We start from the raw sequence: 26,474 nt of genomic DNA, 5'->3' as shown, positions 1-26,474 counted from the left end.
TAAAAGCAACTTTATTGCTGAGGTTTAACATAATACAAACTAAAGCAGAACAGAAACAAAATATCCAAAACTTTTATTCTTCTTGGGGAAAAGACAATGTAGCAGGACACAGCCACAAGAAAGAACATGACAAAAGATGAGTGGCGACTGAGCGAATACACACAAAAACAGAATAACAACAACATAAGACAGGAAATAAATAACACTGAGACCAGGACTAAGACTTAAATGGACGAGTCTGACACAGAGACAGAAGACAAAACACACAAGACTGAGGGAACAGAATGGGAACACAAGAGGGGGTTAACCTAAAGATTTAGAAACTGAGAACTAAAGACATGAAACCACAACACCAAAGGTATAAGAAAATGATAAGACATGAAGAAATAACAGAGATATTAACATATAATCAAAACAGAATACAAAACTATAAAACAAAGATGATCAAAGAAAACTCAAAACATCCCCAAAGCTCAAAGACACAGGGACCATGGCAACACTAACATGATGTTTTAATAAGAAATATTAAGTTTTCATCTAAAATCTGTTTTACTGGACTTAACATAAAATATTTTTAAAAGTCTAATTTTAGACTTGATTCATCTTAAATACTTCTGAAATGATAAGTTCATTTTTAAAGTACCTTATCATGTTGTTTGTCTCATTTGTACAGTTTTTTTTTTCAATAATCAAAAGAAGAAAAGATCTATATAAAAACATACATAGAAACTATTATTTGAAGTAGTATAGTATATTGGTGCATTGTGTACACTGCTCGGTAAACAAAAGAGGACTATGTCTGTGAAGGTTCTCAGTCATCCAGGTCATCGTAGTTTAAGAAGCTTGGAAAGAAAAGCGTCTGGACTTAAGCGGACTCGTTTTGACGTCTTCTGGTCCAATGGCGGCATCCAGTGGACCCTCCAGGCATTACGAGTTCCGCTTTTTACAGGATGCGTTCTTATGAAAACTGGGAGTAACGACATGACTGGCGGCATTTTTCCTAAAGTCGCCTACGCGTGGACACACGCAGAAAATAAAACCGTCTGTGTGATATCTGAACACAGTGCCATACAGGTAAGATTCATCAAGAAGAGCTGGGCGGTTTTTAAAATTTGTGTTTTTGTAGGTAACCTGGTGGTAAAGAAACCAAAAGTTTTGTTCTCAGCTGAACTGTAACTTATTACAGAGAACATGAATTAATGAATCATGTTCACATGTTCAGATATTATCTACCTCCACGCCCTTTTTTAAATTAGGGTTATATATGGCAAAGGCCAAATAACCCACATCTATTTTTGTTTACCTTGTCAAGAAACGCCCGGGCGTATTCCGAATGCCTTGTAGGCGTGTTTATATGGCCATATAAACACGCCTACAAGGCATTCGCTTTTTTCCGGTTCGCGCCAAAAACATTCACGCTCATAAACCCGCATTTGATGGACAGCAAACGGAAGGCAGGCAGGAGTTTGTGAAGAGGTTGTCCAAAACTGTTTGGTCGAAAAAGTTGGCGGCAGGTGCTGCTGAACTTCAAAACATCTTCATCCTGCAACATCTGGACTCACAACTCGTCTTACCGTTCTTGTCTTGTTTACGGAACACGCACCTCCAGTTGACAGAAACAACCGGAAAACACGGGCCGGATTAACGGATTACGACGCTAGACGGATTTGTGAGTAGAAGCGAGAGGAAATAATTAAAATAAGGAAAAACTTTTGTATCTGTTGTTGTGGGGGAGACCTTTTTGTTTTTTAAATGGCAGGAAAAGGCTCTTTATTAGAACATTTTGTTTTTGTAAATGAGGTTAATGAGAGAGCAAAAACACAGAGTTTGGAAATTTGGACTGAATGTGTGCTGGATTTTGTTGGTCTTTTTGGGATTTGGAGCATTTGACAAATTGTGCAGTTTTTTTTAAATCGTTTTATTTAGATTAGCTGGCGTTGGGGCATCATGTTGCTGCGGGTGTTAGCACTGTGGGGCAGCCCTGTTACCCCACAGCAAGATGGTCCTGGGTTCAAATCTGTGACTCGAAAATTCATGTGTGGAGTTTGTATTTTTGTAGTGGATTTATATTGGTGATTCCATAGGTATGAAGTTGAGTGCAAATGGTTGTCTTTCTCTGTGTGTCAAACAAGCAACCTGTCCATGGTGTACCTCACCTGTCACCCCATGGCAGCCATGACCACACCGACTGAACTGTGACCTGGATAAGTGGAAGGAAATTGATGCTTGTGGTTGATTTGCATTGTTCCTCCTCCATCCAAGGTTCATCTAAAGGATGAACTTTCCTTTCCAGTACTTTGGCACAAGATTCCCACAGTGGGTTTCCAATAACCTGTTCTCCAGTTTTGGTTATCCTAGGTAAATTGTAGCCTGTTGTTCTAATGTGATGGGAGTGGCGCCCAGTGTGGTTCTCTGCTGCTGCCACAGTGTCTACTACAATTAAGTTGCAATCCTCCAAACCATGCTTTGCCTTAGAGATAGGTTAAACACGACTCTCTCCATGCACTTGCCCAGCATTGATGTTAAAGCAACACATCTGGGACTTAACAGCCGTCTGTGTGCATGGGTGTTGGACTTCCTCACTGGCAGAACTCAGGTGGTGAGGGTGGGTAGATGCGTCTCTAACAGCATCACCATCAACACAGGAGAGTGATCCGTACAGCAGAACGCTGCTGCAGGATTGCTCTCCCCCCGCTTCAGGACACCTACACCAGGAGATGCCGGACTAGAGCAGCGCAGATACTGAAGGACCCGTCCCATCCTGGCAACAAACTGTTCCAACTTCTGCAATCTGGTAGAAGGTTCCGCATCATCCGGGCAAGGACAAAGAGACTCAAGAGGAGCTTCTATCCCCAAGCCATCCGGGCCCTAAACACACACACCCGCCCTCTCACATCATCTATAATTGACTGAGACAGGACTCTGTTCCAGACACTCTAAACCCAGGCACAATGTACATTTCAAATTCCTTTAGTTTTAAATATGTTTATATTGTCTATTCTGTAAAATAGTCAGATGTCTATTCATATTAATGTACAGAATTCACCTGCTTGCTACTACTACATAATGTTCCTCCTCTTTTGCAGATCAGTGAAGTTGGTTCAGAGTGAAGGACACACCGAACACAGAAAACATGGCTTGTACATCGCAGTCTGCCAAAGATTATGTCAAGACTGCCAGAGTCCATCTTGTGAGAGAATTGAAGAATCTGTCTGTGATTGTGCAGAATTTGAATCAGAAAGGGGTTCTTGGTGAGGAAGAGGTCAGCTTAATACAGGCAGAGAAAACTGATGAAAACAAAAGAAGAATGATACTGGACTCAGTCATTAAAAAAGGCGAAGAAGCCTGCTATGAGTTACTCAAGATTATAGACATGACGAGGAAGAGGACTTTAGGGAGGCTTCCTTTTCTTTCTGAGAAAACAAATGAAACTTCCAGAGAGACCAAGTTTGACCTGCACCACTGGATCAGCTGCTTTTCTTTCAAGGAAGAACCACAAATGGACAGGAACTACTTACAAGGTATTTTAGGACAAAAGTCTGGTTGTCACTTGTTACATTTTTCATTATTTAGTTTCTTCGATGCACTAATTCTATAAAAATGTGCCAGTGGAAATATGTATTTATAAGTTTGCAAGACAACTGCATTTAATTCATAGTATAACCCCAATTCCAAAAAAGTTGAGATGCTAGGTAAAGTGTAATTAATTTTAAGATTAATAAGATTTGCAAAGCGTATAAAAACAGTTTTTATTCACAACTAAACACAGAAAACCGAAAAGATACCAAATGTTGAAAATAAATAAATATATCCTGGAAAAGTAAATGATTCTAAAACAAACAGCTGGAGAAAGATTTTACCACTAAATCAGGAACAGTTTTAGGATAATGTTCCTTAACCTAAAACCATAAAGACATTGAATATCTCATCATCTGCAGTGCATAATGCAATGATTCAGAGAATCTATACATGCAAGGGTCATGGCTGAAAAACATTATCGTATAGCTGTGCTATTTTGATCATCAGGCAGCACAGGTTTAAAAACGGGCATGATTCTGTCATGGAAATACCTGCATGCACTCAGAAATACTGCCTGTGAACACAGTTCACCAGGCCATCCACAAATGGCAATTAATGCTCTATCATGCAAAGAAACCATATTTGAACACAAAGAGAAGTGCTGCTGTCTTCTCTGGGACAAAAGCTAATTTAAAATGGACTGAGGCAGGGTGCAAAACTCTTCTGAGGTTACAAGAATTGAAAGGTAAAATTCTTTTTGGTCATCATGGACATCATGTCCTTGTTATCGGTTCTCACTTACTGTATCTTTGATAGTATGGAGATGCTTCAGTGCCTATCGAATTGGCACCTTGCACATCTGGGAAGGCAACATCAGTGCTGAAAGGAGTATATATAGGTTTTAGAGCAACATATGCTCACATCCAGACGACAACCTTTTCAGGGAAGGCCTTGCATATTTTGGCAATAAGGTGTTAAACTGAAGACAGTTTCAGTTACATTGATGGCTTTGTGGTAGAAGAGTTTTGGTGCTGAGCTGGCTGGTCTGCAGTCCAAACCTTTCGCCAGCTTAAAACAGTTGGTACATGAAACCAAAGATATGGCAAAGAAGACCCAGGACTGAGTACATAGAATCCTACATCAGACACAAATGGGACAACATTCCCCCTACAAAAGTTCAGCAACTGGTCTCCTTAATTCCCAAAAATCTATGTTCAGTGTTGTTAAAAGAAGAGGGGATGCTACACAATGGGGAAAATGCACCTGTTGAGACTGTCATTGCTGTCAAAATCAAGATGAACTAAATATGACAAATTTATCATTTTCAGTCTCTCCTTTTGCCTTCAAAACTGCCTTAATTCGTTGTGGCACAGATTCAACAAGGTGCTAGAAACGTTCCATAGATATTTTGGTCCATTTTGACATGATGGCATCACATAGTTGCTGCAGATTTGTCAGCTGTACGTCCATGATGTAAATCTCCCAGCTCTGGACAGCCCAAAGGTACTTCATTGGATTGGGTTCTGACTGTGGAGACCATTTGAGTACTGTGAACTACTTGCCATGGTCAAACCAGTTACTTTATTTGACATGCTGTGTATTCTCACTGGACGCAGCCATCACTGTCTTCAAAAAGCAATGGACTCAGGTAGGCTGTGAAAATCCCTGTCGATCAGTAGTTTCTCATATACTCAGACCAGACCATCTAGCACAAACAGCAATGCCAATTTCAATGTCAATTAAATAACCTTTCTTCTCCACTCTGATAGTCAGTTTGAACGTCAGTAGGTTGTCTTGACCATGTCCACATGCCTAAATACACTAGTGTCATGTGATCGACTGTTTACTTTAATAAACTGTTGAACACCAGCTACTTCGTTAGGTATATGTTCTACTGTAAATAAAATGTTTTGTGCTGTGCCAATCATTGAATTTTGTTTTTTTTATTTACATTTTACTTAGTGTTCCAGCTTTTTAAAATTAAGGTTGTAAATTTGTTTATTTCTGTTTTGTAGGACCGAGGCCATGCCACAGATATCAGGAAAAGTTAAAATTAAAAGTAAAGAAAATATTAAATGACTTTTGGGCATCAAGTAAAAACCTGTTTGAAGAAAACAAGAGACCTGATCTGTTGTACATTTCTCTTATATTAGACACACAGAGCAATGCTTCTCCAACTAAAATAAAGAAACTGAAGAAAAAGAAAAGCAAGCTGAGTCGCCCTAAAAAGCTAAGGACGTACATCCCTGAAGAGAAACCAGACATTTCTCCCAATGAGCTGCTGAAAACAGATAAAAACATACTCTTGGTTGGAAAACCTGGTATTGGAAAGACAGCACTGACTCATGAAATGTTGAGACTCTGGGCAGAAAGAGAAAGCGGTGAGCTTGAATACATGTTTTACTTTGACATGAGGGAAAAAGCACACATCATGAATGTTAAAAACTTGGAGGATCTGCTTTTCACTGTGTTCAGTGAACCAGATGAAGGCAAAGATGAGGTCTTACAGGATATAAAGAGACACTCTGATAACGTTACAATTATTTTTGATGGACTCACAGATATCTCTTCATCGGTGGTGGAGAAACTTCTGAACAAAGACCTACTGCCGCTCGCAAAGATCATCATAACATGCAGACCAGATGATGAGGATGATGACTTGTTTTCTGGGAACTTTGACAGAGTGGAGGTGAAAGGCTTTAGTGAGCAGACTATAAAAACATACTTATCTGCAACACTCGGTGAAGATCAGAAGAAAATTTTGAGTAACTTGGAGCTGATAACTCTTTGTCATGTCCCCATGTATGCACTGATGGTGGCTGCTTGCTTTTCATCAAAACATGTACCACAGCCATGTACAATAACTGAGATATACATCAATATTGTTCGATTCTGCCTTCAGATAAACAGCAAAAAAAGGAACAAAGATCTAAATTCGTTCATCAAAACCAAGAGAGAAGAAATTCTGTCTCTAGCTGAAGCTGCTTTTCTTGCAACCCAACAAAAATCTGTGAACCTGACAGACCTGACCTGTAAAGACATCTGTGTCCTGTCCTTCCTGAAACCACTTCTCATCAAGGAGGCCCCGACTGAAACAATAACCACACATGCATTTCTCCATTACACAGTGCAGGAGTTTTTTGCAGCACTGTGGCTCCTGAAGAATCCTGATAAAATCAGAGATGTTTTTCAGCAGTGCCTCACAGAGGAGAAGAAACACATGAAGCATCTGATCCCCTTCATGTGTCGACTGTTGAATGAGAAGAGCCCAAGTTTGATGAAGCATCTGATTCCAGATCAGGACCTGAAGAATACATCTAACTGGTTCTTCAAGGAGCTGATAAACACATTTCGTCCTCATCTGTGTGAGCAAGAAGCAGCTGATGCTGAGGACAGTGGTCTCCATGTTGACATACTGTTCTTATGCCAGTGCTTGTATGAGTCCCAGAGTCCTGAAGCGTGCATCTACTTTCTAGACAAACTGGACTACCATCTTGACCTCAGTGGAGACAGTCTGGATCCTTACCCTTGCTGTGCTGTGGCCTATGTGGTCACTCAGTCAAAGGAAAGGAAAATAAGGCTGAACCTCGAGGACGTGATCATATCAGAACAAGGAATGAGACAGCTATTCGGATGCCTTGAAAATGTTGAGTGGTATGAATTTGGTTGTTTTTCTTTTTTTTGGTTTCAACACACAGTGAGAACTTTAATGCTGGTCAGTTTCATAACAATCTCTTCTTTCAATTATAGGTATAACCTTCTGCCTCAGCAGCTTTGGAAAGCTTTCCTTCTCAGCGAAGAGCAGATGGACTTCGTAACCTTACTCAGTCTTGATGGAAATCATTTACACCTTCCAACTCAAGGTGAAAAGCAGCTGTTTGAAAGAGCTGTGGAAGTCATGCAGTGGATGTCTACAAAGGTTAATGTCTGCCTCTACTGGGACAGAGAAACTCCTGCCTGCCAGAGTCTGTGTGAGTCTCTGTTAGAGGCTTTGCCATTCATCAGCTCACTCAGGTATGTAGCTTTGGCTCTTGCATATTAAATAGTCTGCTTAGTTTTATCCAGTCTTTTGATGGTAAAGTTAAAATACCTCTGTTTGTGACTTTTTTTTAACAACAATATATCAGAATTTAACATTTTAGCAGAATAGTTGAACAACTCATTTAAAGTTGAGTCCTTCTAGCGCTCAGTCTAAGGAGCCCATCCATCTATCCAACCACTCATTCATCCTTCCATCCATTCTCCATTCCCGTAAGGAGTCTAATTAAGTTAATAATTCCATGATACAGAATCCGACAGGCCCCAGGCTGGTGTTTATCTTGTTGAATTTAAAATTCTGATGTCTTTTTTTTTTATTCTTCTCCTTTGGAATCACAGACATTGTTCACAACAAGTCTATATGTGTAGCACTAGCACGTAATGTATCAAGATTTGTGCTGAATACATTCAGGTTTTACAGAAATGTGTCTAATCAGTTCTGAAATTCTGTTATTCAGCTTCAGATGTCCAGTTTTTTGGAGCCAGGAGAAATACCATGGGACACTGGAGAAGGAGCAGGAGAATCTGTTCATGGATTTGTGCCTGAAAGCAGCACTTAATAATGGAGCAAAATTTTACAACGTTGCGAAGAAGCTTCTTTCATTGTTTCTTGTTAAAACTGAGTTAGAAAACATCCTTCTTGATTTATATCAACATATTAAAAGCAGAGGATTTTCAGTTAACTTTGAAACACTGAGGCCGTGTTTTCAGTCAGCTCCTGCAGTCTGGTCCATAAACCTCTCAGAGAGAAAGACCTCCATCCTCCTGGAAGTGCTGAAACTCCAACCAGAGAAGAAACAAGTGAAGCTGACAGGCTTCTCACATGAAGAGAGTGAAGTAAGGAGTTTCCTGCAGTGTCTGCCTTATATCTCACAGCTCAGGTAAACGAATTGTACTTTACACGATTAACTCTATATAAAATCTCTCCAAATTATACTTTTTTGCAACCACTTTTTGATTTTCATAAGAACCACAACCTCTCCTACAGATTTTTAGTGAAAAGTAATTCATTTATCCTGAATATAACAGTTTGTCTTGAGCTTTTGCAATACAACTTACAAACAAGCTTACAACATCATACAGTATAACAACCTGTGAAATGTGATGGATCATGAGAAAAATGAGCTCCTGACGTTGTGTTTTACATCATCCACCATTTTAGAGGGTCAATTTTAAGCTAGCTGATGGACTGAAACTCAGTTTAAATGACTTACCCAGCTCAACGTTTTTTGAACTGCCTGAATGGCCATTTTAAAGAAACTAACAAAAGAAAAGTGACTAAAGGGAAAGCTATCCAGGGCTCAGAGCTGGCAACAAGCAAACAGCCCTCATACGAACAAAGGATCAAAGTGATTTTGAACAAAGTACTTATTGGTAAAATAATGGAGACAAGTGAAAAAAGACTAAAGGGTCAATGTCCTATTATGTGGCATGTCACACAGAGACTGAGTATGTCAGCATACTCTATGTGGTGGAGTGGTTGAACGTCAGCAATAGCTTCTCTTCCAGTTTGTTCCTCCTGAGAACTCTTGGGAAGTGGAGACACTGTTGGGATGTCTGTTCATTACAAGATGGAGTCTATCAGTAGTGTGTGGTTGGATTTATGAAGCTGAGATCAAATACAGTTATGAGTAAGGAATACAGTTAGAAATATGAACAAGATGGAGTCCATGAGTAGGTTGTATTTATGTAGCTAACATCAAATCATCACTAAATGTTTCCTTCTCATTGTTCCAGTGTCGACACTAGCTGTTCAGATAAAGAAACCAGGTTCTTTGGGAATCTGTTCTGTGCAGCAGCAGAGAGAAATCAGCAGACAGGAGAGAAGATACTGGAGCTGTTATCATCAGTTTGCATATATAAAACATTCCCTCTGAAATGGAAATGGTGTGATTTTCTTATGGACCTTTACTCTTATAAGACTAAAAAAGGCTTGAGTGTCCTTCCATCATTACAGTCAGTTTTCCAGTCAGCTCCTGCAGTCTGGTCCATAAACCTCTCAGAGAGAAAGACCTCCATCCTCCTGGAAGTGCTGAAACTCCAACCAGAGAAGAAACAAGTGAAGCTGACAGGCTGCTCACATGAAGAGAGTGAAGTGAGGAGTTTACTCCAGTGTCTGCCTTATATCTCACAGCTCAGGTAAATGTACTGCACTTTACATGATAAACTCTACATAAAAGCTCTCTAAGTTATATTTTTTGCAGCCACTATTTGATTTTCATAAGAACCATAGAATACTTGTCAATACTTGCATTGACTTGTACATATTATGAACTAATAACTGGACAAATGCAGTTTACCAAGTTGAGCTGATAAATAAAAATACCAAACAGAAAAGTTTTTGTGGAACCATCGCAAGCAATGCATGGGTGATAGTGTTGTGGGACTTTGATATTAATAGACTTTTGAAATATTCATAAATAAAAAGGCAAGCATGAGTCTTGATCACTCATATGGCAGTGACGTGCAGCGGCATGTTCATCCTACTTATGACGTGCAAAGTAGACTAAGTAGGTGACATAAAAGAAAAAAAAGAATTTGGGAGGCTATTGGAAGGCCTCAAACCAGATGGTGGACTCCTGAAGGGAGCCGTGAAGCTGAAGAAAGAGTCTTAACAAGCTTGGTCAGCCTGTGGGACTGCAGAGGCAACTGACAGCTACTGCTGGAGTATGACTTCAACAGTAACTGAAGGAAATACTTGTGGAATGAGTTCAATGACACCATGGAACAAGACTTTCGGTGGACATCATTCAGAGATCTGAGCCAGTGCCTCTTCACCTTGGTTTTAGGAGGAAAAGTAGACTTTTCATCCTGATTTTGGAACAATGGACCAACTCTTCATCCTCTTGAAGGGACATGTGAGTTTGTTCAAGCAGTCCACATGTATTTGGTGGACTTAGAGAAGGCATTAAACTGTTCCTCTGGGATTCCTTTATTGGGTGCTTTAGCAGTACAGGTTATCAGGCCTGTTGTTATGAGCTTTTCAGTACCTGCACAAGCACAGTAAGCACTTGATTGCCAGCAAAAAGTCAGAATCATTTCTACTGGGTGTTGGACTACTGGGTCGTCCACCTAGCAACCTACAAGGAGGCTAGGTGGAGGTCACTTACCTAGAAGTGGATCTTATTTCTGCGTTTTGCAGATGTTGTGGTTCTGTTGGCTTCATTAGATGGTTTGCAGTGGAGGGGTTTTAAGCCAAGTATAAAGTGGTGAGAATGAGAAGCATCCCGAAATTTGAGGCCATGGTTCTTGGTTGGAAAGGAGTGGAGCTTCCACTGTTGGTTAGAGACGTTTTGTTGCCCCAAATGGATTTCAAGTATCTTGGGGTCTTGATCATGAGTGAGGCGAGAGGGAAATTGACACCTCAGGTGACACATCAGACATATTGAGTGTAAAAGCAAAGCTGTCAATTTACTGGTCAATTTACATCCCAACCCTCATCTATGGTCATGAACTCTGAGTAGAGACAGAAAGATTGACATCCAAGGGGTGGGTGCGTGAGGTCAGATATTTAGGAGGGAATCAGAGTAGAATCATTACACCTAGACAATAGTATAATATATCAGAGTGAGTTTTCAAAGTTTTGTAGTGCTCTCACATATGCTAAAATTGCCAAAGACTTTAAAATGCATCTCCATAAACTTTATATAGCCGCTTGAAGTTACTCATTCACTGCAGGCTCAAAATGTTTCTTCCTTTCTGTTCCAGTGTTATTCCGTGGAAGTTAGATGAAGAAATCAGGTTCTTTGGGAGTGTGTTCTGTGCAGCAGCAGAGAGAGAGCAGCAGACAGGGGAGAAGATACTGGAGCTGTTATCATCAGTGTGCACATACAAAGGATTTCCTGTCAAACAGAAATTGTGTGATTTTCTACTGGATCTGTACTTTTATGAGACCAAAACAGGATCGATTATTCTTCATTCATTACAGTCAATTTTCCAGTCAGCTCCTGCAGTCTGGTCCATAAACCTCTCACAGAGAAAGACCTCCATCCTCCTGGAAGTGCTGAAACTCCAAGCAGACAAGAAACAAGTGAAGCTGACAGGCTTCTCACATGAAGAGAGTGAAGTGAGGAATTTCCTTGAATGTCTGCCTTATATCTCAAAACTCGGGTAAGCAAATTGTACTTTGCATCATTAATGCTACATCGGATGCTTTGAAAATGATTTATAGATGTAGTTTAAGCCAAAAAGTTTGGTATTATTGTACGCTTTAAGTATTCATATAAATGCAGCACAAAAAGTAAGAAATTTTATCTTTGGTTGATTATTTCTTTCTTTGCTTCTTAGCAATACATCTCATACTGTTGGAAAGCCTGTGTATTACAAGTAAGGAAAATGTTTTGTGGGTTGAACACTTGAGGGATCAGTTGGGCATGCTGTTCATGGCAGAGTCAACAACACAGCTACATTGGCTGACTTGCAAGAATGGGATGCCATCCCAAGGCAGTGTGTGACCAAGCTGGTGACCAGCCCAACCAGGAGGAGGTACCAGGCTTTTGTGGTTGTGTATGGTTCTGCCAGGTGCTACTGAGGCACCTGTTTATTAAATGAATCAATTGTTATATTGCAAATATGTCTTGTTTCTTCAGACTTCAATCCTCCAATTCAATAAATGACACCTTTCAAAAGTGAATAGCAGAATAGGCAGTTTGGTATTGGCAGAAAAGATCTGACAAGTTTTGTTCACCCCACAAATGCAGTTTCCTTACAAATGTGGCCCCATTTGAGGGGAAACAAAGCATGTTTTCCACAGGTTAAGACTTAATGCCAAAAAGCATTGTTACCGCAAAGAAATAATTGACTAAACACAAATTTCTTCACTTTTTCTGTTAGTGTTTGTGTTGTGAGTCAGTAACAGTCTAAAAACAATGTTCAGCTGCTCTGATGGAAGATGGCTTTAAAATGGACTTTCATTATATACAGGACACACATGGACAAGATGGAGTCCATCAGTAGTGTGTGGTTGTATTTATGCAGCTCAGATCAAATCATCACTAAATCGTTCCTTCTTATTGTTCCAGTGTTGTTCCTTGGTGGTCAGATCTTTATGAAGGAACCAAAAGAACCTTGATTAATCTGTTCTGTGCAGCAGCAGAGAGAGAACAGCAGACAGGAGAGAAGATACTGGAGCTGTTATCATCAGTGTGCGCATATCAAACATTCCCTTTTAATGACAGAGACATTTCTGATGAATATCAGTGTGACTTCTTGTTGGATCTGTACTCCCATATGAAGGCCTATGAGTCTAAACCAGGCTTGAGTGTCCTTCCATCATTACAGTCAGTTTTCCAGTCAGCTCCTGCAGTCTGGTCCATAAACCTCTCAGAGAGAAAGACCTCCATTCTTCTGGAAGTGCTGAAACTCCATCCAGAGAAGAAGCAAGTGGAGCTGAGAGGCTGCTCACATGAAGAGAGTGAAGTGAAGAGTTTCCTTGAATGTCTGCCTTATATCTCACAGCTCAGGTAAATGAATTCTACTTTACATCATTAATCCCAAAAGCTGATTCTGTCTGTCTGGATGTAGCATTTTTTGTGGGCGAAATATTCCATCACTCATCCAAGTGACTTCTTCAGTCTCAGCTGACTGCAGCTGAATACAGTACATTGGCATAACGATTGAAACTAACAACCCTCGGTGAGTCCTCCCTCGACATTCAAGTGTGTGTATGAAAGCACTGGGGCACAAGTACAAGACACTGTTTTGATGATTGTAGTGAGGCTCATTCAGTGAATAACTGGTAGCACCTCTGGTCGCTCGTCCCTGCAGATTGCTTAACCAAGTGGCCCATCATTGTATGATTTTTTTGGTTGCTTGAACTGCTATTTTGATTACATCGTGGTAGTGAATAATAATAATCAAGCAACAATTAACTGAATGTTAATGTTCTTGCCCTGCGGTTTAACTTCTACAGCACAAGTCTTGTAATTAATTTGCAACACCATTGCCTTGTCAATAATAAGCCTGTGTGCTTTTGATTGGTAATATAACTACCATTATTAAGAATTAAACAATGAAGCAACCACCAGGGAAAATAAACCTGGTCCACAAACACTAGTAAAGGAATCGCCAAATGTGCTCTGAAAGCTAATCTACAGATATTATCTCCATTTTCCACATACCTGTGCCAGTCACTGCCATCTGCAACCAAGATGAGAGCAAAATGCTGTGAGAGACTGGACAGTGGGCTACAGGCGCCCCTTATAATAAAGTTAGAGGAGATTTGGAGAAGTGGCTGTATTTACAAGCACTAGTCCAAAGTGAAATACTTACCACAAAGAATTTCTCCCTACAGTTATGAGTAAGGGATACAGTTAGAAATATGAACAAGATGGAGTCCATGAGTAGGTTGTATTTATGTAGCTAACATCAAATCATCACTAAGTGTTTCCTTCTTATTGTTCCAGTGTTCATCCTCCAGTAGAATTTTATAAAGAAATCAGGTTCTTTGGGAATCTGTTCTGTGCAGCAGCAGAGAGAGAGCAGCAGACAGGAGAGAAGATACTGGAGCTGTTATCATCAGTGTGCAGATATCAAACATTCCCTCTAAATAACAGAGACATGGGTGTTGAAGAAAATGAATATCAGTCTGACTTTCTATTGGATCTGTACTCCCATGTGAAGAACTGTGAGACTAAAACAGGCTTGAGTGTCCTTCCATCATTACAGTCAGTTTTCCAGTCAGCTCCTGCAGTCTGGTTCATAAACCTCTCAGAGAGAAAGACCTCCATCCTCCTGGAAGTGCTGAAACTCCAACCAGAGAAGAAACAAGTGAAGCTGACAGGCTGCTCACATGATGAGAGTGAAGTGAGGAGTTTCCTGCAGTGTCTTCCTTATATCTCACAGCTCAGGTAAATAAGTCATCATTTCTGTTACTATATACTGTATCTGTTCAGAAATGCATTGCTGGAATATTTTAAGCTAAACAAATCCAAAAATTATTTTTACAAAATCCAATAGTGATATATTTTTTCATCATCATTGAAACGATATTTGTGACTTCATTTATATGTTGTCATATTTCAGTTTTATTTCAGTTCTTCCCTTATTTAAGAGGGAAACATTGCGCCCTGTAAACAACTGTGTTTATTAGACCTTTTCTTCAGCTGAAACATGTGCAAACATACATAGAAATACAGCATAGAGAGTAGAAACAGTTTGTAAAATTCTAACAACCTTTTTAACACAGCCTGAACTCTTAGGCTACGTTCACACTGCAGGCGAAAGCACATCAAATCCAATGTTTTTGACCCTATGCGACCCATATGCGATCATGGTATGACAGTGTGAACGGCACAAATCCGATATTTTCAAATCCGCCCTGGGTCACTTTCGTATGTGGTACTGAATCCGATACATATCTGATGTTTTAGAAAGCGACTGCTGTTTGAATGGTCATGTCGCATTAAATCCGTCTTTTATATCACTAGCACAAGACAATTATCAGCGCCGGAGAAGACATCGTGAACGCTTCCTGGTCATCCCGTGTAGATGTTAGTGAAACTGTTGGAAAGACAACTTTGGAGAAACGTGAACATTTTATTTGTACTGTATAATCTGCCGATTCTGACAGAAATCTGCAACTATCCTTTGAAGCACCGCTCCTCTCTAAAACAGCAATAAGGATCATTATTAGGCCATTTGTAAATGACAAAATGACTTTATAACTTAAAGCAAAATTGGGAAACGTAAAGTCCGAAGTCTTTATATTAAGGGCCATCAGTCAAACAATATTGTTTGGTCTGGGTCTAAACAGAGCGCGTTGTGTGTGACGTCGTCTTTTGCGCATGTGGGCCGCTTTGAGGGTTCACACTAGAGCGCGTTTGCTGTCACATTTTATTTGTAGTGTGAACAAGCAGACAAAAAAATCAGATTTGATCAAAAAATCAGAATTGAGCATTAAGACCTGCAGTGTGAACGTAGCCTTAGTGTCAGGGCTAACAAGTGGGTGGATTCAGACGTAGAGTTGGAGGAGCTCAACAGTGTGTTTATTTACAGTGCCAAAAATATTTACAACAATCTCAACAATGTGCAGGGGGAAAAGGCACTCTGGGCAGGGGATCCAAAGTGCAGAGTGCTCTCACTCTCTCACACTCAGGGTCAGGCTCGTGACACCACAGGAGAAAACCAAAAAACTGTGCATAGGGAAATAGACGGTCAAAATCAGCTAAGGGCACAGGCAGAGCACAATGCAGTCAAGGCCAGGGTTACAACTAACTGTTTCAGTTTAACAATCCAGTGATTGAAAAAGGAAATTATAAGCCATCAATGAATGCACAAGTAAAATAGTAAACACCCCTTCCAACCTAATTCAGAAACTGAGTTACACATGTCATTTCAGCAGGAAGCTACTGTTGTACAAGATATGAAGTGTAGATGTTGTTGTTCCACTCATGTTCATCACAAACCACAAACAGTTACAGTTCAGTGCACAGTGATTTCACACACAGGATTAGTGTTTGTGTTAGAGCACTTCGCTCTCGCTCTGCAGGCCTACTTGTTGTTCCTAGAGTATTTAAAAGTAGAATGGGAGGGAGAGCCTTCAGTTTTCAGGCCCCTCTTCTGTGGAACCAGCTTCCAGTTTGGATTCGGGAGACAGACACTATCTCTACTTTCAAGATTAGGCTTAAAACTTTCCTTTTTGCTAAAGCATATAGTTAGGGCTGGACCAGGTGACCCTGAGTCCTCCCTTAGTTGTGCTGCAATAGATGTAGGCTGCCGGGGGATTCCCATGATGCATTGAGTTTTTCCTTTGCAGTCACCTTTCTCACTCACTGTGTATTAACAGACCTCTCTGCATTGAATATCTGTTATTAATCTCTGTCTCTCTTCCACAGCATGTCTTTATTCTGTTTTCCTTCTCTCACCCCTCCCTGAGCCTGGTTCTGCCGGAGGTTTCTTCCTGTTAAAAGGGAGTTTTTCCTTCCCACTGTCGCCAAAGTGTTTGCTCATAGGGGGTCATATGATTGTTGGGTTTTTCTCTGTATCTGTTATTATATGATCTATTGTACAATATAAAACGCCTTGAAGCGACTGTTGTTGTGATTTGGCGCTATATAAATAAAATTGAATTGAATTGAATTGTGAGTCACTAACAGTCTAAAAACAATGTTCAGCTGCTCTGATGGAAGATGGCTTTAAATGGACTTTCATTATATACAGGGCACACATGAACAAGATGGAGTCCATCAGTAATGTGTGGTTGTGTTTATGCAGCTCAGATCAAATCTCCACTAAATGTTTGTCTTTTGATGTTTCAGTGTTGATCCTGAGAATTCAGATTTTTGTGAAGAAGCTAAGTTCTTTGGGAATCTGTTCTGTGCAGCAGCAGAGAGAGAACAGCAGACAGCAGAGGAGATACTGGAGCTGTTATCATCAGTGTGCACATATGAAAGATTCCCTCTTAAAGAGAAATGGTGTGATTTTCTTATGGACCTGTGCTCTTATGAGACCAAAACAGGCGTGAGCATCTTTCCATCATTACAGTCAGTTTTCCAGTCAGCTCCTGCAGTCTGGTCCATAAACCTCTCAGAGAGAAAGACCTCCATCCTCCTGGAAGTGCTGAAACTCCAACCACAGAAGAAACAAGTGAAACTGACAGGCTGCTCACATGAAGAGAGTGAAGTGAGGAGTTTCCTGCAGTGTCTGCCTTATATCTCACAGCTCAGGTAAATTAATTCTACTTTACATGTTGAATTCTGCATCAGGAGAGCTGCTCTGAGGGAACCACAAAAACTATGGCAATTATGGAATGGAAACAGTTTCAGGGCACAAAGCTATTTTTTAAATACCCAAACATTCTGGCTTGATAACACCTACTTCAAAATAAAATATTTATTTTAATTAATGGCAGTTCTTTTCCCCAGATAGATTAGATTCATATAGAATCGCTCTATGCTGAGAAAACATTCTTAAATCATTGTGTAATTTCCATTTCTGCAAGGAGGCAGTCTCGCAGTCGAAATGCTCATGTTTGGAAAACATATCCTCAGCTTTGGGGTCAGCTGGCTTGGGTGTGGCTTCCCATAAGTGATTGCTGGGTGCATTACTAGCCAGAGTGTACTATAGTGTTTTGCAGTAAAATCACCCAAATGCAGATTGGAAGAGGGGCAAAAGTGAAATGAAAATGCACCTGTAATAACTGTTGATATGAAGCCCACAGTAGAATGTTCATAAGAAGGAAAGACAAACTAAAGCCAACAAATAAACATGCTTTAACCAAAGACAACGTGAGAAATACAGTTATGTCCAAATATATTTGGACACTGACACAGTTTTTTTTTTTTTTTTACATTTTTACCGAAACATATCCCAATTATAGTTATATAATGGACATGGACATAATGTGTAAACTCTCAGTTTTCATTTAAGGAAATCCACATTCAAACTGGATGAAGGGTTTAGGCGTTTCAGCTCTTTAACATGTGCCACTCTCTGTTTAAAGGGACCAAAAGTAATTGGACAATTGATTCCAAGGTTAACTCATGGGCAGGTTTCTTTGTTATGTAATTATGAATTAAGAAGATAAAAGTCCCGGAGCTGATTTGAGGTGCTTGCATGTGAAAGATTTGGCTCTCAGTAGATTGCCTGCAGTCAAATGAGCTCTCCAATCAGGTGAAACAAGCCATCCTTAATCTGTGACTACAGAAAAAACACATCTTAGAAATTGTTACAATATTAAGAGTGGTGAAACCTACGGTTTGGTACATCCTGAAAAAAAAGAAAGCACTGTTGAACTCAGCAAAAAGACCTGGACTTTCACGGACGACAATAGTGGTCGTTGATCGCAGAATCATTTCCGTGGTGAAGAGAAAGCTGCAACCAATATAATGGAGAATATTTTTAATTAGGCTGTGCCGCAAACATTTTAAATACAGTAGTTATAAAAGCAGAAAAGTTCTGTGATATTTTGGTTGATGGTTCCATAATTATTTCTGCAACATTAAGTAATAATTTTTTCCATAAAACCATTGTTGTACTAGTTTAAATTGTAATATTTACTTATCATCATTATTATATTTATACCATGACTTTATCTACGCGAGATGCTTTACCAAGAGGGATTCAAATGTAAAACTACAGTATTTTTATGTATTTATATTTAATTAAATATAAGAGTTAAAGTCCCCAGTATGATAATAGTCACAAGATAGAGGGCACACCAAATGTATAATTTAAATAGCTGGGTACTCTGTATCATATGCAGCATACACATAAGTGACAATCATGACCCAGTTTTCAACCCTAATGGTGCAAGAAAGCAGCAGTCTCATCCATGAGGAAAAACTCTACTAATATACAATCACTGAACTGTGGGGATACTGTCACTACATTCAAAATGTACCATGTCTTTTCATGAAATAATATCACTACTCTTTTTTGTTTCGTTTTTCTTGTTCCAGTTTTTTTACTTTATGGGCAGATGAAGGAGGAAGGTTTTTTGGGAATCTGTTCTGTGCAGCAGCAGAGAGAGACGAGCAGGCAGGAGAGAAGATACTGGAGCTGTTATCATCAGTGTGCACATATCAAACATTCCCTGTTAATGACACATATACAGATCTTCAATATCAGTGTGATTTCCTGCTGGATCTGTACTCTCATGTGAAGGACTATGAGATTAAAACAGGCTTGAGTGTCCTTCCATCATTACAGTCAATTTTCCAGTCAGCTCCTGCAGTCTGGTTCATAAACCTCTCAATAAGAAAGACCTCCATCCTCCTGGAAGTGCTGAAACTCCAACTAGAGAAGAAACAAGTTAAACTGACAGGCTGCTCACATGAAGAGAGTGAAGTGAGGAGTTTCCTTGAATGTCTGCCTTACATCTCACAGCTCAGGTAAATGAACTGCATTTTAAATGGTTAACTCTATGGTTTTGTGAAAGACTGGGATCAATCCCTCATTTCTTTATATTTTGCCAGACTTTCCTGGTTTCCTGGCTGATTTGTTTTAGGATACCATATATATGCCTTTCACTTTAATTTTAATAATATTATTTATGTCTGTGACCATGGCCTTTGTATTGTTAGTCCAGTCCAGTTTATTGGCCCAGATGCTTCTCTAGGCAATTCCACTGGCACCAATCGACAAAGTCCTCGGTCAGTTCTCTGTTCTCTGTCTTTGTTGGCCCGAGTGATGATGAGGCCAACAACTGCTGAGTCATCAGAGAACTTTTGACGGAAGCAGTTAGCAGACAGTTAGCATCACTAAGTGTTTCCCTCTCATTGTTCCAGTGTTGCTTCTCGGAGGCGAGATGAAGAAGTTACAACCTTTGTGAGTCTGTTCTGTGCAGCAGCAGAGAGAGAACAGGAGACAGGAGAGAAGATACTGGAGCTGTTATCATCAGTGTGCAGATATGAACGATTGCCCCTTAAAGAGAAATGGTGTGATTTCCTGATGGATCTGTGCTCTTATGAGATTAAAACAGGCTTGAGTGTCCTTCCATCATTACAGTCAGTTTTCCAGTCAGCTCCTGCAGTCTGGTTCATAAAGCTCTCAGAGAGAAAGACCTCCATCCTCCTGGAAGTGCTGAAACACCAACCAGAGAAGAAACAAGTGGAGCTGACAGGCTGCTCACATGAAGAGAGTGAAGTGAGGAGTTTCCTGCAGTGTCTGCCTTATATCTCACAGCTCAGGTAAGTGAAACTAATGCTTAGTTACCAGGTGACTTTGAAAGCAATTTTTTTTACAGTCTAATAATGTATTTAAGCATATTTTTTTTGTTAATCTAATCTGAAGTCATCATATCTAATAACACACGTGTAATTAGACCCTCGTCCTTCTATTTTATCTGCCTTGGTTAATATTTAATCATATAGTTCTTCACTCTTTTTCTACTTTACATGATTAGCTTTATATAAGAACAGATAAATTCTGGGTAAAAAGATATAACAACAACATTTTGAGTCCTGTAAATCTAAATAGTATTTAACTGTAGCCTGGCTAAATTAACCAACCAAAAACACAGATTATCTTTGGGGTTCTTTTAATCTGAATTATAAAGTAAGCGTCCAGATGAAAGGTTGTAAAAATAAGGAAATAAAATTGTTACATACAGTTCTCATCAAGTAACAGCTGTGTGCACTGGTAACCCACTGCTACTGCAGGTAGTTGTCCCAACTTTTCAGAGACTGGAACTCAAAGATGTCTAATGTCAATGTGTGACTGATATAAACCCGTCCAGAAACAAAACAAACTTAGCAGTGCAAAAATAACTCTAGTGGCTTCTCCTGCTAAATTACAGAGACCAAATTAAACAGTTAACCACAGTACATTTGTACATTTTCCCTCTTACAAATGAAATATTACAATACAGATGTGAACTCAAATACATACAGTGCATTAATCCAGCAGAAAAACAGAGTACAGCTCTCCCTAAGATGATTAGCGAAGTCAAACACAGCAACACCTGGTGCCTTAACTATTCCACCCGTTAAACAGGCCATGCAGTGAAAACACAGCGTTGAACACCCATGTTACACCAATACAAGCTAGCACTTCTGTGAATGTCTCCGTAGATTCCCATCATCCCTTGCGCTCCCAGGGGTACCCCAAAAGAAACAGAGCCAGCCAGTGGCATGTCCCATAACACTGACCTTCCACCTGGCTACATTACTCTTTTAAATAATTATATATTTCACTGTCACCAATATTATATTTACCCACTGTGATTTCATCCACACAGGATTATATGTCAGTTAAATGTCAACTTTACTCCATTTCATACGGAAACGTGCTCACCGGTGTGTTGGACTTTGTCAGTTGTGTGTTGCTTTTAAGTCTAATACTGTATTTTACATACATGTATGAGTTCATGAAACTGAGCTGTTATTATGGATTAAAGAACAACAACCAAATTACATACTGTTCTTTTCAGAGTGCTGATTTTGGTTGTTATTTTTTAGGTATAATGACTTTACAATCTCATGTATTTAGTAAAAAGTAAACTTACAGAGCACTGATTTAACGACAATAACTCAGTCGTTATAAAATTCACGAAGAAAAGAAAATACTCCATGAAAAAACAGAATAAGTTCAAACTGGTATTTGTTATATGATATGTTATTGGCTTTTCATTGCTGTTCAGATGACCTGCATATGTGTAAATATTTCTTCTTGTTGTTCCAGTGTTGATCCTGAGACATCAGATGAAGAAGCAGTCAGGTTCTTTGTGAATCTGTTCTGTGCAGCAGCAGAGAGAGAACAGCAGACAGGAGAAAAGATACTGGAGCTGTTATCATCAGTGTGCAGATATCAAACATTCCCGTTTAATGAGAGATACGTGGATGATGACTATCAGTGTGATTTCCTGCTAAATCTGTACACCAATGTGAAGGACTGTGAGACTAAAACAGGCTTGAGTGTCCTTCCATCATTACAGTCAGTTTTCCAGTCAGCTCCTGCAGTCTGGTTCATAAACCTCTCAGAGAGAAAGACCTCCATCCTCCTGGAAGTGCTGAAACTCCAACCAGAGAAGAAACAGGTGAAGCTGACAGGCTGCTCACATGAAGAGAGTGAAGTGAGGAGTTTCCTTCAGTGTCTGCCTTATATCTCACAGCTCAGGTAAGTGAAACTAATGTTCTGGAAACAGCTTCACAGGAAGTGAAATTATAACTCTCTCGTGTTCTTATAAAAACCATTTATCTGCTGTCCACATTGAATCTTTAGTTCTTGGTGTTCATCATTTCTGCTCTTGTCTATTTTTGATCTTCAGGCTTTCCATCGACATGTCCTTGCTCCTGTTTCAGTGGGTAAGAAGAGGCAGAGTGGTCTGTCCGCTGGCTGTTGAAGAGCTTTCTCTTGTGTCTAAGAAAGCTCGACCATCACAGAGAGTATTGTTGAGGGCTGTCAGTAGTTTGGCTTCCCTGCTGAGATACTGGACAGTCGGACGGTTAGACCTGACTGAGACCTGCATCCCTGCTCAGGGTCTGATTACACTGCTGCTCCATGATGGTCCTCTAACAGTCAAGTAAATGTCTTTCCTGAACATCACAGGCCAAATAAAATGTACATTTTTTGCTTTAAAGCACATTTTATATTTATGATCTCTGCAGACTGAGTGAAGAGAGCTTCCAGCAGCTTCTGTGTCTCCTCCATGAAATCCAGGACAAGGACTTGACGTTGTCCTTCTTGAGTAAGGTTGGTGGAGACCTGACCTCCTGCTGTCTGAACTGGGAGCTTCTTCACTATCTGCTGCAGCAGTCGTCAGCTCAGACCATCACTGTGAACCTGAGGAAGAACCTCCTCTTACAGGAGGAAACCACACGTCTGCTTCCCTTTCTGGACAGGATTGTGTTTAAAAGGTGCTGAATGTAGTTTGATCTTTTACCAAACACAGTTTCTGCTGTTTAATCAGGAGGATTTGAAATGCTGTCTCATCTTTAATAAGAAGCTTATTGATCCTTTAAACAAAGTGTCCTTAGAAATAAACTGTTTGTTTTCAGGCCCAGTCCCAGCTTTGTGATGAGCTCCATCAGAGAGCTCTACAGAGCTCATGACAGTCACGCTGTACCCAGTTTACTGAGGTCACTTGGTCATGTGATCAACCTGAGCAGCAGAGAGCTGGACTCAGTGGACTGTGCTGCTCTGATCTTCATCCTCAAACACGGAGACGGAGTGAAACTGAACCTCCTGTGGACCTCCATACCAGCAGAGGGAGTAGAGTCCATCCTCTTCATGCTGGACAAAGTTTCTCATCTCAGGTCAGATATTAGAGCTCGTTTCTCTGTGCTGTCCAACACAGAGTCATCAGCTGGTTCATTTCTGCATGTGTTTTCCTTGCAGTGTTGACAGGAATCAGCTGCTGAGGTTCATCCACTGCTGTGCTGCCTGTGACGTCCAGCAGGAGGCAGCGTCAGGCCTGCTGAGGACTCTGCAGCACAGCTTGGATCTGTCCTGCTCCTCCTGTGTGGAGCTACCAGAGGAGGATCAGCCTGAGCCTCTGAGTCTGACTGCTGATGACTGCAGGGCCGTCTCCACCATCCTGACACACAGCAGCCGGGACACACAGCTTGACCTGCGAGACTGTGAGGTGGAGGACAGCGTGCTGGACCTGCTGTTTCCTGTCCTCCACAGGGTCCGCCTCAGGTAGGAAAGACCACAGAAGAGTCTAAACCAGAGAGAAGCTCATTCACACTGGTGTTGATGCATCCTGACAGTTTCTCTTTGCTCTGTTTGTCCTGTTTAGAGTCAGTAAAACTGTCCTCCTCCAGCTGCTGTCTCTGGTTCCTGTGAACAGTGAGAGGGACACAGTGAGGCGGGCGGTGTCCCTGTGTAGAGCCCTGGGTGGAGAGCTGGATCTCAGTCACAGCACGCTGGATCAGAGGGCCTGTGGGGCTTTGGTCCAGATGCTGGACTCGTGTGAAGGGCTGACAGAGCTGGACCTCAGTCACTGTCAGCTCACTGACCAGCTGCTGCTCCCTCTCATCACACATCTGCACAAAGTCCAAGTCCTGGAGTGAGTGTCACACACTGATCCTTCTCTGGGAGGCACCAATAACCATCAGCCTGTTCAAACACACTACAATAATATAATGTGCAGCGATCACTTAGAGCCACTTGTTGTGTTTGTGTTACAGTCTGAGTCACAATCAGATCACTGATGCTTCGACTGATGTGTTACTGCAGCTGCTCTCCATCAACCCCTCCATCGACTGTGTGCGGTGAGCCAACATGAATCAGTCTCCACCAGTGAAGGAGTTTCTCCTCAGACTCTCAGAGGAATCATTCACAGTCTGAGCTCACATGGATTCATGTTGTTCTGAGTGAATGAGTGACGTCTGCTCTCTCTGCTTTGGTCTCTTTCTAGACTCTACAGCAACAACATCGTGCACAGAGCAGCCTTCAAGGAACACAAACAGTTTGAGATCTGGTGAAGCACTCCTCCTCATCATCATCATGAACATCATGAACATCATCATCATCTGGGATTCACTGGTTTCCCCTGTTCTTGTCATCATTACATGACAATAGTGGGTGGAGTGGGAGCACTGATACTGTGTTCATGGACTCAGTGTAATGTTGTAGTGTACGACACATTGACATTGGATCAGATGGGTTTTGAAGACCATCTTATTTTTTTTTCTTTTTTTCTACAATGACTTGAAGACAGTTTATATGGAGACAACGAGCAGCCAACAGTGTTTGTTTCAATTTCCCACGGTTTCTTTTGTTTCTGAGCTTCCCTTAATCTGCCCACTTTTATATTTACCTGTTAAACCTGAGAGTCCTGCATACTGGCCTTGCTGAAACTTGACAGATGATCATCTTGATGTTTACACATCTGATATTTCTGTAATAATTGTGATTGTGTTATTTTATTATTGAGACAAAACACAGAAGCCATCACCATTTATCAGTGCAGTGAGTCGGTCATATTTATTATTTGTACTTTTGTGATAATGGTATTTATTCTGGTCTACATGCTTCAGACAGGACAAAGTAGAGAGACTCTATAATGATGTCTCAGATTAACGATGCAATAAGTGAGCAATCAGGATAAAACCGTGTTTGGTACTTTAACATAACTGGAAGAAATGACCCTAAACATGTAAATCATTTTTAGTTTGTATTTCATGTTAAGAGATACATGTGATAATGATCATTTTCTGTCCTCTTAATGTGACACTGTTATGAAATTTTCCTCATAAATGGACCTCATTTATAATGAAGGGTGGCTGTAGCTCAGGGGGGTAGAGCAGGTCAACTACTAATATAAAGGTTGCTGGTTTGATCCCTGGCTGCTCCGCCCTGCATGCCAGATATCCTCAGGCAAAATGCTAACCCCAAGTTAAGCACAGAGAAATTGCCTGTATGAATGTGTGGATGAGCATGTTGTGTAAAGTGCTTTGAGTGCTCCAGGAGTATATAAAAACACTGTGCAAGAATTTATCCTTTAATGTATTTCAGGTTTTTAAATGTAACTTTTAATAAAAGTTTGGATGTCTGTAATTGACGTGATTCTGTTTCAGTGATTGTAGTTATAGAAAGTCAGTCATTATACAGTATCTGTAATTCAGGAAATTTGTACAGAAACAAAATGCCAGTTTGAGAGGGATGGGGAGATTGTATCATTCAGGAAATACTTAACGAGTATGTCAGTCTCATTTATAAAAGATCCAGCAGACTCTGATGTGTCAGTACAGCTGGCACAGTCGCACAGAGGAACCAGGATCTCCTAAACAACCACAAAGTCACATCACATCATTTTCTCTTTGACAGTGTAACATCAGAGCATTAAGCTTTTGGATTGTTTGGCCACACATACCAAAGGGCCCCAACAGGAAAGACCCTAATTTACCTTTAAGTCCCGTGTACAGGTAGAATTTTTTACTTTTACTGTTACTTTAGTCTTCTTGCTATACTTTAAATAACTTTTCAGTTCTATATTTTTTAGAACCTTTGTTTACAATCATTTATTTGCATTACACTGATGCCATGTAACCAACACAGCATATTGCATGTCAGGCTCAAAGGTTAACATTCTGGAAAATTATTCAAAGAACTGAAGTGAAACAAACCGGATTTCATGGCAGAATCATAACTAATGCTCTTTGTAAGCTGATTTCAGCCCCTAAACAGAAGTACAAATTACTTCTGTTAATATACTTTACTGATGATGATGATGGTGATGATGAAGTTTTATTTGTCACTTGCAGTTGCCTGCAGCAAAACTGGACCCATTCCAACCATACATACATTTATGCTGTCTGTCTTTGCATTGTCTCCTTATAGTCTTCTGTTAGCTTACCAGAAAGGTTCCAGGTCATCTGTGACTCCACTGAGCGCATTTAGAATCAGGTAGTTTGATGATCTTTTTAATCACATCTTCATTTGACATTACAAATAAACTTACAGGAGTGGAGAAATGTCTCACTCTTCCAACATGAGCTCTGAAATCTCTGCAGCATGCTGCAGGTGCCTTT

General features: G+C 40.3%; 1 protein-coding gene across 7 annotated transcripts; it reads left to right on the top strand.

Moving 5' to 3' along the window:
• Positions 1 to 951: 951 nt before the first annotated feature.
• LOC118454867 (uncharacterized) lies at positions 952 to 25,482 on the top strand. Of its 7 annotated transcripts, none has more exons than XM_087836087.1 (20): positions 1,368 to 1,669; positions 2,133 to 2,953; positions 3,087 to 3,521; positions 5,535 to 7,173; positions 7,270 to 7,533; positions 8,016 to 8,438; positions 9,295 to 9,696; positions 11,266 to 11,667; positions 12,579 to 13,019; positions 13,962 to 14,405; positions 18,957 to 19,388; positions 19,785 to 20,186; positions 21,679 to 22,113; positions 22,265 to 22,519; positions 22,605 to 22,853; positions 22,995 to 23,252; positions 23,335 to 23,637; positions 23,738 to 24,007; positions 24,129 to 24,212; positions 24,359 to 25,482. In XM_087836087.1, the coding sequence occupies exons 3-20, from the start codon at positions 3,134 to 3,136 to the stop codon at positions 24,423 to 24,425; spliced, it is 7,158 nt and encodes a 2,385-aa protein (XP_087692213.1). In that variant the 5' UTR covers positions 1,368 to 1,669; positions 2,133 to 2,953; positions 3,087 to 3,133; the 3' UTR covers positions 24,426 to 25,482. The 7 variants fall into 7 exon arrangements, with proteins under 7 accessions (XP_087692214.1, XP_087692213.1, XP_087692215.1 ...); XM_087836090.1 differs by lacking the exon at positions 1,368 to 1,669 and having other exon boundaries at positions 1,999 to 2,953; positions 5,535 to 5,900; positions 6,081 to 7,173; XM_087836092.1 differs by lacking the exon at positions 1,368 to 1,669 and adding an exon at positions 16,815 to 17,222 and having other exon boundaries at positions 1,999 to 2,953.
• Positions 25,483 to 26,474: the final 992 nt, after the last annotated feature.

Source organism: Neolamprologus brichardi, chromosome 23, assembly GCF_056152115.1.
Source record: "Neolamprologus brichardi isolate AB-2024 chromosome 23, ASM5615211v1, whole genome shotgun sequence".
Lineage (NCBI taxonomy): Eukaryota > Metazoa > Chordata > Actinopteri > Cichliformes > Cichlidae > Neolamprologus > Neolamprologus brichardi.
The sequence above is the reverse complement of the archived record's forward strand: the minus strand, read 5'-3'. Positions and strand labels throughout refer to the sequence as shown.